The sequence below is a fragment of the Lactuca saligna genome, chromosome 9 (genome assembly GCF_052625555.1).
Source record: "Lactuca saligna cultivar CGN05327 chromosome 9, ASM5262555v1, whole genome shotgun sequence".
Lineage (NCBI taxonomy): Eukaryota > Viridiplantae > Streptophyta > Magnoliopsida > Asterales > Asteraceae > Lactuca > Lactuca saligna.
Window position 1 is genome coordinate 35,030,450 of NC_136425.1, and position 9,829 is coordinate 35,040,278.

A 9,829-nucleotide genomic window follows, 5' to 3' on the forward strand; every position below is an offset into this window, starting at 1 on the left:
AGCGTTTAACAAAACGCTCCTGAGCTTTTAAAATTAATTTTCATAATTACCTTAAAAATATATTTATATATTTATTTATTTTTAATCAATTATCCTTTTTATGTAATTTTATATATGTCAAAAGCTTCCAACTACTTTTACCAAACATTCATATAACAAATAAAAGCTACAGTATCCCGCTAACAGCTACTTTTACCAAACACGTCCTAAACCAAATCATGTACTTAAATTTCTCATTTTTACTACGTTTTCCTACTTTTTGTTGTAAATGGGCTGTGGTGTTGGCCCAGACCAAATCATGTGCTATAGAAGCTAAATCTCATCATTGCAAGTAATGATAGATGATGCAATATATCTTCTTTTAATGGATTTTCACATTATGTATGTTTCAAGATGATTTTGCTAGAATCAATAACTACTACAAGTATTGTGTTCAATAGTTGGATCAAACTTCTAACCAAAATAGTTGAAATCAAGCTGTTGCCTCAACTCCATTGCTAACTGGTAGTGCAGTTGCAGTTTCCATTTTACCAGTTGCTTCTTCTTCTTCTTCATTCTTCATCTGTATCTCTTCTTCTGTATCACTATCATCAAAATCCTCATCAAAATCTCCACCACCTCCCATGTTAAGTTTCTGCATCATCAAACTGTCAGTTAGACTCTTGAAAAAATTGCAATCAATCATTTCAATTGTGTGGATTTTAAGGAAGTTGTACTTACTGAGAAATCCATGTCACCAAACTCCATATCACCTCCACCTGCATAATCAATCGATGAATCAATATCATATTTCATTGGAGTCGCACATTGTTGGTATTTTTGTGATTATAAAAAAGGAACAAAATGAAATATAAAACTAACCATTTTCCTCCTGTTCATCTTCGTCTACCCATTTATCCCAATCGCATTTCACAAACATTGGAGTCTTTCCCTCTTCTTTCAAAAGCCTGTTCCACCATTTACTTTCTTCCTTCTTTATAAGGTAAACAATAGTTCTTGGTCCAACACTTGCCTTGCTCTCCTGCAATTTTTATTTGATTAATTAGTTATCATTTTGATTTTGGTTTAACAAACAAAACATAATTTGTAAAAGCAAAACACTTTTCACTTACATTCACGTCCACCTTATCATGAAGGTTGATGTCTATTTCATAAGCTAAATTCTCAGAACCGGCAGTAGCAGAGAAGTAGAATTTACCCTCAGGCTCCAATTTGAGCTTCACGTTTTTGGCATCAGGTAGATCAATGGTGATGAAGAGCACATCAGCCCTCTGCGCCCACTTTAAGGTTGGATGTCGGCTAATCAACAAATAGAAACAGAACAAGATTAGAAAGGTAAATAGTTTTTAGTTTTTACACATTGCAAATTCATTTGGCAACAGAATAAACAATTCATTTTTGTTAAACTAGCTTTGCACGGATTACAAAAACTATGAAGAATGCAGATCCTATCAGAAGAAAGGAACACACATTATAATTTATAAGATACTAAAACCCTAAAACTGAAGCCAGATTTTATTACCTCTCTATAACTTTCAACGGAGCTAGAAATTTAATCTGCTACGATTTCGTTAATAACAGGATTAAAAAAAACTCGTTGCTAAAACAAGCATGCATGTATGATCGTGAATTCATGATTATGGTTTATGTCGGCTCAAATTCCTCCATTCGGATGTATAGTTAGGAATAATAGCATAAGATTAAGAACCGTAATAACCATACCGCAACTCATTGATTGATCTAGGTAGATTATTGAACCAAATGAATTTTTTTTTAAAATCACCGAAAAATCGTCAAATTCAAAACAACCTACTCAATTTACACTAATGACGATCATGCGATGCATTGAATCATCAAATTAAGAGTAGTTCTACAATTTCATTTCAAACTAACACAGAGATAATGAATCAATCCCAATTCACAATTTATTCATCAAATCGAGTGCATCATGTAGCATATTATAGTAATTTAAGAAGGAAAACAGAAAACGAACAGAATTCATACCTCATTTTGATTGATTTTCGCAGTTTCTAACTGTAAAGATAATCCTTTGAGAGTGATCTATGATCTACGCTTTACGATTGGATATGGAAACTGCAAATGATTTACTCGGGTATTTATAGCGATGGTGGGGATAGAAGAAGGCCGTGGCATCTAGATGCTTCCGGACTCTTTTTATTATTCAACATAAAATAAAATTCTAGACCTTAATAATTATTTAAATATTTAAATATCCGTTTCTAGACATTAGTAATATTTAAATATCAGCCCTTTTAACAAATGACATTACTAGAAAAAATCTGTTTATAGTTATAAGTTTATATTAATATTAAATATTGATAGAATATTTAATAGGTGTCTTTAATGATGATTTTTATTTTTATACAAGAATGACTTAATTTGTTGTTTTTCTTTGAACAACGCGATATTTTAAACTTGAAGCATATAAGATTCAAATATAAATCAATTTCATTTCTAAACATTTCATAGTAAGGTTGACTGTGATATAGTTAACTTGTTAATAAAATGTAATAATACAAAAAACATATATATTAGCAATTTATATAATTTTTTAGAATAACCATTTTATTAAAACTACGAATGACTAACGGATAACTGACAGAAATACTTAAAAGAACAAGAAAAATGCAAGAAAGAAATTTTAAAAAAAATACAAAAGAGAATACGAAAAATACAAGAAAGAAATACAAAATCAATGTATGAGATAATATCAAGACCGAGATAACTACCGAATATCGCTTTCGTATTTTTTGTACTTATGACGTGTATTAATGATTTTTTTAGACCAAAGACTCAATTAAATTGTTTAAATAATGTAATAACACAAACAAAATTATTAGTAAAACTTGTGAAATCCATCAAGATTAATTAGTTTTAAACCTAAAATGGGTATTTTTGTATGATTGAGCTTGAACAACCGAGAAACAACACCCCACAATCAATTATGCTATGAAAATAACTATGAAGTTGTTTGGTAGGATATGAATTTTTAAGATCTGAATTTTTAAGATATCTGAATTTCTAAGATAGTCTGAATTTGTAAAGCCTGAATTTATAACATAATGTTTGGTTAGATCATCTGAATTATTGTGCTGAATTATAAAAATGATCATTTTACCCTTTTGTATTATTCTCAATTCAATGTTTCTGTTTTATATAATAACATAACCAACTTTTTAAATTATCATAAAATATATATAAACAACATACAAAAACTTAAAAACATGATAACGAATTCCATTATATTGATCAAAATATACAAATCTAGAAACATTTACAAGAAAAAAAAAATTAAACTATCGAATTCCCAAAGGAAAAGAAAACATGTACTATATGAAAAACAACAAATGGACTTCCAAGGTATCTATACTGTTTTCATCATTACATCAATCATTCCCTTCAATAGCCCTTCCATTTTTACATTTCAACCTGAAGATCCAAATTCTATAAGGAAACAAATGGGCTCAATGGAAATTTATACAATCATTAATGGAGGTATTTTCATTGACTTCAAAATTGAATTGATTCATCAAAAACTAAAAATTATTAGATTGTAGTGGAAAATCCATATGAAATTTGTAAGATTCCAATCAAACCAATAATCCAAATGAAGAAAAACAAAAATTGTCCCATGGATGTTAGGAACTGCAAGGCTTGTCCAACCATATATGTTACTTTGGATATACAACAACAGTACTATGAAATTTGTTTAGTTTGAATATACAGCTACAGTGCTATGAAATTTGTTTAGTTGCAAACTACAACGTAACTCTTCATTCTCATATAAATTATTGGATTAAAGAAATACATGATGCAAACTCAAACTAATTGCATCTAGACATATGCAATATCTACCAAAACTCGTTTGTTTGACTGAAAAAGTCAATGATATTGTAACAAATCAACATAATTTCAGCTATGAATTTCAAGTATCAGAACAATCTACATACAATTTTAACATGGAAAACTTGATTGTCAGAGAAAGAACAAACCACATAAAAAAAATCCCTAATATCTTGAACTCGATTTTCATAGGAAGAGGAAAAGAAAATAGCACCCAATAATAATCAATTTTCAAAGGGAGGAGGAAATTAACAATAAAAAATACAAGCAACACATTCCAGAAAAAAATCTCCAACTCTTTGAGTTTTGTGGGAAAGAAGAGGAAGAAACTCTTACCTAGAACCGAAAACTTGATTACTTTGACGAAAGGAGCCGACGATAGAGGGGGAGGCGTCGCCGTTGGAAGGAGGTAGCTCGGAGAAGTGGACGCGAAGGGGAAGTGGGCGTTGTTCTGGTGAAGGCAAAGGAAATTAACGAGCGTTCATATGGCACAAAAGGAAAGACGCGTTATTTTTTAAGTTTAGACTTGGTTTCACATCTAAAAGTTTAAGAGGTAATTAGAAAATTAAGATGTAAAAAATAAGATCCTAACTAACAAACAAGCTGAATCTGAATTTTTAAAAGTCTGACTCTTAATTTTCCAATTAAAAGGTACGTTAAGAAGAGCCTGTCCTGAGAATATATCAGGCTAAGGGTATTTTCGAAAACCAAAAATGGGTATATCTATAAATAACTAGAGAAATTATAAAAACCTAAGAATATAAAAAATAAAAACCTTATCAGATTTCTTATAAATTCAAACTCTTTCCTTTATGCTTTTTGAGCTTATATCTGAACGTGAATTTAACTTAAACTTGATAAAGTTCGACTCAATCAAGCAACAAATTCGAATTCAATTTAATGATTTATTCAGATAAAGCCCGAATAGTTTATAAATGTAAAGGGATGATATCCACATTTATACAAGTTAGGAGGGTTAATGTGTTTAAAATCCATAATTAATGGGGTCAAATTTAAATGATATAATCAAACAAATATTCTTCTTGCAAATATTTTTCCGGTGAGATGGCCGCCACCGTCGAGCCGTTACTGCAAAAGTGCGCCACCCTCTCCCACATCAAACAACTCCAAGCTCACCTCATAACCACCGGTGTTTTCCAATTCCACCCTTCTCCTCGTTCCAAGTTTCTTGAATTTTGCGCCACCTCCTCTGCCGCTGGAAGCCTCCTCTACGCTGCTGACATTTTCCGTCACATAGCCTCCCCAGTCACCAACGACTGGAACGCCGTCATACGCGGCCTCGCCCAGAGCCATCAACCAACCGACGCCGTCACCTTTTACCGCCAAGGCTTGCGCATGCTCACGTGCAAGCCGGACGCTCTCACCTGCTCTTTCACCCTCAAAGCCTGCGCTCGAGCGTTAGCTTGTAACGAAGCTAACCAAATCCATTCGCAAGTGGTTCGATTTGGGTTCATAGCAGACATTCTACTGCAAACAACCTTGCTGGATGTCTATGCAAAATCCGGTTATTTAGACAATGCACACAAACTGTTCGATGAAATGTCTAAAAAAGATGTCACATGTTGGAACGCAATGATCTCTGGGTTGGCTCAAGGGAACCAACCCAACGAAGCATTGCAACTCTTTACAAGAATGCGAGATCTCAGATTCAAGCCCAACGAGATCACGGTTCTTGGCGCCCTCTCAGCCTGTGCCCAACTGGGCGTAGTACGCGAGGGCGAGAACATATACAGTTACATAAAAAACCAAAACCTCGACACAAACGAGCAAGTTTGCAATGTTGTAATTGACATGTTTGGTAAATGTGGGTATGTCACAAAAGCTTACCAAGTTTTCAATTCCATGAAGTGCACAAGAACTCTTGTTACATGGAACACTATGATCATGGTCTTGGCAACAAATGGAGAATCCCTCGAAGCACTTAAATTGTTCGATCAAATGAGTAAAGAAAGATTCCGACCCGATAACGTGAGTTATCTTGCGGCTCTTTGTGCTTGTAATCACGCGGGAATGGTGGAAAATGGGGTCGAATTGTTTGAAAAAATGACTAAAGATGTCTCGGTTGTTCCTAATATCAAGCACTATGGTACTATGGTTGATTTATTAGGGAGATCGGGTCGATTACACGAAGCTTACAATGTCATTGATTCGATACCAATAAAACCCGATGTTATTCTTTGGCAAACTTTGTTAGGTGCTTGTAAGACGTATGGGAATGTAGAAATGGCGGAAAAGGCGTCAAGAAAGCTAGTTGAAATGGGGTCAAGTAGTGATGGGGATTTCGTGTTGCTATCAAATATATACGCGGCTCAACGTAGATGGAAAGATGTGGGAATCGTGAGGGACACGATGAGAAATAAAGAAGTTAAGAAGGTTCCAGGGTTTAGTTACATTGATGTTGACGGTGTGATACATAAGTTTGTGAATGGAGATAGGAGTCATTTGAATTTGGAAGAGATTTATAGGAAGATTGAGGAGATTATGGGTCGGATTATGGAATACGGATATGTTGCGGATACAGGTTATGTGTTACATGATATAGGGTTAGAGGAGAAAGAAAACGCTCTGAGTTATCATAGCGAGAAGTTAGCAGTCGCATTTGGGTTGATTAAAATGAGCAATGAAAGCAATCCGATACGCATCAACAAGAATTTGAGGATATGTGGGGATTGTCATGAGGTCATGAAGCTTGTTTCAAAGGTTTATAAACGTGAGATTATCGTAAGAGATAGGACTCGTTTTCATAACTTTAAAAACGGATCATGTTCATGTAAAGATTATTGGTAGACTTTGGAAGCTAAATCGTTTGTTAAACATTGCAATTTAGTCAACAATAAAAGCTAAACATGTCAAAAGAATAATAGAACAATAGTTACAAATCGGCTAAGACTACACAAAACATCCCAATAACAAGTTACAAATCATTGTTACATCGTTAGGTCAAAAGAATCGAACACTAATCAAGTGATGAAAATTGATAAAACCAACCAACCACAATCAAAGAACAGGAATACAATGGAGTAATTAACAAACTTGACTAGTCTTTTGATAATTTAGCTTCAAATCCACCTTCGGGACGCTTTACAAGATCATATGGCATATAGGTTCCAAGAATCTTGTCCCAAATAGGGAAAAAAGGTTGAGAGAAATTGTACTTTAATCCATGGAGTTGATGATGAATGTCATGATACGCCGTATTGTTTTGGAAGAAGAAATGAAAAAGATTACCAGGCAACCAGAGTCCACAATGATCATCCACAGTTTTTACCACAGCAAAACAGAAGAAGATAACCGCAGTTCTTGCAGTCATTCCTGATACAAGAAAAGAGAGGGCCCCACCAACTGTATCTAGAAGAAGACCCTCGAGTGGGTGGTTGTAAAGAGCCCCAATTGCATAAGGGACAACTAGTTTATGGTGTTGAGAATGAATATGGCGATATAGGAATTTGTTTATGTGCATGTATCGATGCACGAAATACTGCCATGTGTCCATTACAAACATCGCGATCATGATCTGGATAAGTTGAATGAAAAGAGATGGTTGAACTTCTGTCCCAACTAAGCCTGTTTCTGAGGTTACCTAAATACAAAAATTGCACAAGATTTTAGGCATCAAGAAATGATATTAGAGTGTTTATATGTATTTAATGTTGAAACTTGAAAGAGTAACATATATGAACAACTTTTGGGACAGATATATAGCTCTTATTCTCAACACCAATCTTGAAAATCAGAAGTAAAATCTCATATGCCTATCAAATCAAACAACCCTAATAATGGGAAACAAAAAAAAAGGAAGTGGAAGTGGAAGTGGAAGTGGTGTTACCAAAAACAGGATGTGAGCAACGATTGCCTGAACTAGCTGTTGGAGCAAAACACCCTTGATGACGGAGCTCAATGGCACTGAGTTCTTGGCATCTTCTTCTTTCCTTGTGTGCAATCGATAATTATCTAGAGGGGGGAGTAACTGAAAAAACCCAGCGTACAACCAGTAAACCACAATTGGGGCAAATGTACCCATCACTTCATCACTCACATACCCTTCCCAAAACACCATTACTGTAAAATTGAAGAAAATCGCACTCCTTAAACCCTAACTACAACCTGATCCTATATCAAAACCAACTACTTCCGCACCTGCGTGTGAGTATGAGAATTACAAATACGACCTGAAGAAATTGTGAGAAACCAGATTTAGGTCAAATCTTCGGTTACTGATCGAACTGAGACAAGATACACTGTGATAAACCAGATTTTGAATCAGATCTGCAGTGGTGGCTCCGACAGCTGTAGAAGTTGTAATCTTGTTTGTGGATTCGCTGGAGTCGAATAAACCATTGGCTTCGCTTGCCCTTTTTTTGAATAAAAGTTAAACAAGGCTGCCGTATGAGGTTTTACTTTTAAACAAATCAATTGTTTTGGTTTAACTTTTAACTTGAAGCAAATTACTTAAAAACCCATTATATTTTGACAATTTTTCTAATTCAACCCTTTATTTTTTTAATTTTGCTAAAAAAAATTATCCAATTTTGAGCAAAAGTATCACCACGATCACTCTCACTTGTTAGAGTCGGTCACACTAGTAATCTTTGATTATGTGGATTTTAATTATTGAGGTGGCTTTTATTCTTATTTTTGTGTTTTCGTATCTAAAACTCAAAACCAAAGAAATCGAAGTCTTCCCAATTAAGTGTGATTTTGAATAGTAACTTGATCAATCAAGTTGTGGTGTACTTTCTGATCAGTAGTGGTGAAAGTTTACAAGCTTCTTCCAAATCATGGTTAGTGTTTCATATAATCGAGCAATCATGTACTTATTGTTTCATATAATCAATCAATCGTGAACTTAAGGTTTTAAACATTCGATAGTATCAAATAATATCGCTTCAAGTTTTGTGTTTTAGACAAATGTTTATTTAGGGTTTTATCTCTATTCCTTATGCTCTCATAAAGTCAAAATCAATAATATTTTTATTGTCCTTTGTTATAAAATGTCAAGTAGGTGAAATGGCCTCCGCTTTAAATAAACGATATTTAAGTAGTGATGGTGATAGTGATATTGATAATAATGTTGGCCTCAGTGACAATGAATGTTTGGATCTCACTATAACTCATGTTCCGATATTCTTGGAGTTGAGGAAGGACCAATTGGTTCACTAAGTATAAAACAAACTAAAATGGAATATCCTGGTGATAATGATGATCTAGGACTTGGGGTTGGGTTATTGTCCATAATCTTATGACTAAATGGAGTTTTATGAAGCCAATAGAAAAAGAAACCTATGAAATCTTGGAACAACTAAGTCTACTTTGGCAAATTATAGGTGGCAAACGAATATCCTCTTCGATTCATAATATGTGACAGCAAAAGGATGCAAATTAATGTGGTAAAGCAACCGAATGGAAAACATATGTGACAGCAAAAGGATGCAAATTAATGTGGTAAAGCAACCGAATGGAAAACATATGTGACAGCAAAAGGATGCAAATTAATGTGGTAAAGCAACCGAGTGGAAAACATGTAATCTTTCCAAATAAAGAAGATTTGTAACGTCCCATTTTCACAACAAAAAAATTTCATTTTAATTAAGGTAAAACTTCACAATTATAAAATTCATGTTAAGAAAACTATTTGGTCAAAAATTACGTTTGTTGAAAATCAGGGTAATATAATAAATATGGAATCCTCAATGCTGCTAGTGAGTGGGTGTAGTCACGTCTTCGCCTTCCCACGATCACCGATAATACCTAAAAACATAAACAACTGGGTAAACACAAATTATAGTGAATTCCTTGAAAATACCACACGCCAAAAAAATATATACAAGCATGTATATTGGGGCCACAGTCATCGGACCCGGTTGCCCCAGGTATCTTGGCTTGTCGCCTCAACCCAACCACTTATCCCAAGCCTCATGCCTACAGCTTATAGCTGACCGGCACC

At 34.2% G+C, this 9,829-nt stretch overlaps 3 protein-coding genes and 1 long non-coding RNA gene across 4 annotated transcripts; 1 reads left to right on the forward strand and 3 right to left on the reverse strand.

The window, feature by feature from the left end:
* Positions 1-356: 356 nt before the first annotated feature.
* On the reverse strand, positions 357-2,161 carry LOC145014281 (co-chaperone protein p23-1-like). The gene is made up of 5 exons (XM_078972665.1): positions 2,005-2,161; positions 1,113-1,299; positions 862-1,021; positions 721-758; positions 357-634 (listed from the first exon to the last, which is right to left on the reverse strand). The coding sequence occupies exons 1-5, from the start codon at positions 2,007-2,009 to the stop codon at positions 473-475; spliced, it is 552 nt and encodes a 183-aa protein (XP_078828791.1). The 5' UTR covers positions 2,010-2,161; the 3' UTR covers positions 357-472.
* Positions 2,162-3,237: 1,076 nt separating this feature from the next.
* Positions 3,238-4,475, reverse strand: LOC145017621 (uncharacterized). The gene is made up of 2 exons (XR_013666598.1): positions 4,201-4,475; positions 3,238-3,450 (listed from the first exon to the last, which is right to left on the reverse strand). It is a non-coding gene; the product is annotated as an uncharacterized LOC145017621 (long non-coding RNA).
* Positions 4,476-4,853: 378 nt separating this feature from the next.
* On the forward strand, positions 4,854-6,699 carry LOC145015496 (Tetratricopeptide repeat (TPR)-like superfamily protein). Its single transcript, XM_078973977.1, has one exon. The coding sequence runs from the start codon at positions 4,930-4,932 to the stop codon at positions 6,670-6,672; it is 1,743 nt and encodes a 580-aa protein (XP_078830103.1). The 5' UTR covers positions 4,854-4,929; the 3' UTR covers positions 6,673-6,699.
* A 33-nt stretch (positions 6,700-6,732) lies between these two features.
* On the reverse strand, positions 6,733-8,277 carry LOC145015499 (very-long-chain aldehyde decarbonylase GL1-9-like). The gene is made up of 2 exons (XM_078973979.1): positions 7,712-8,277; positions 6,733-7,465 (listed from the first exon to the last, which is right to left on the reverse strand). Exons 1-2 carry the CDS (start codon positions 7,940-7,942, stop codon positions 6,923-6,925), a joined length of 774 nt encoding a protein of 257 aa, XP_078830105.1. The 5' UTR covers positions 7,943-8,277; the 3' UTR covers positions 6,733-6,922.
* Positions 8,278-9,829: the final 1,552 nt, after the last annotated feature.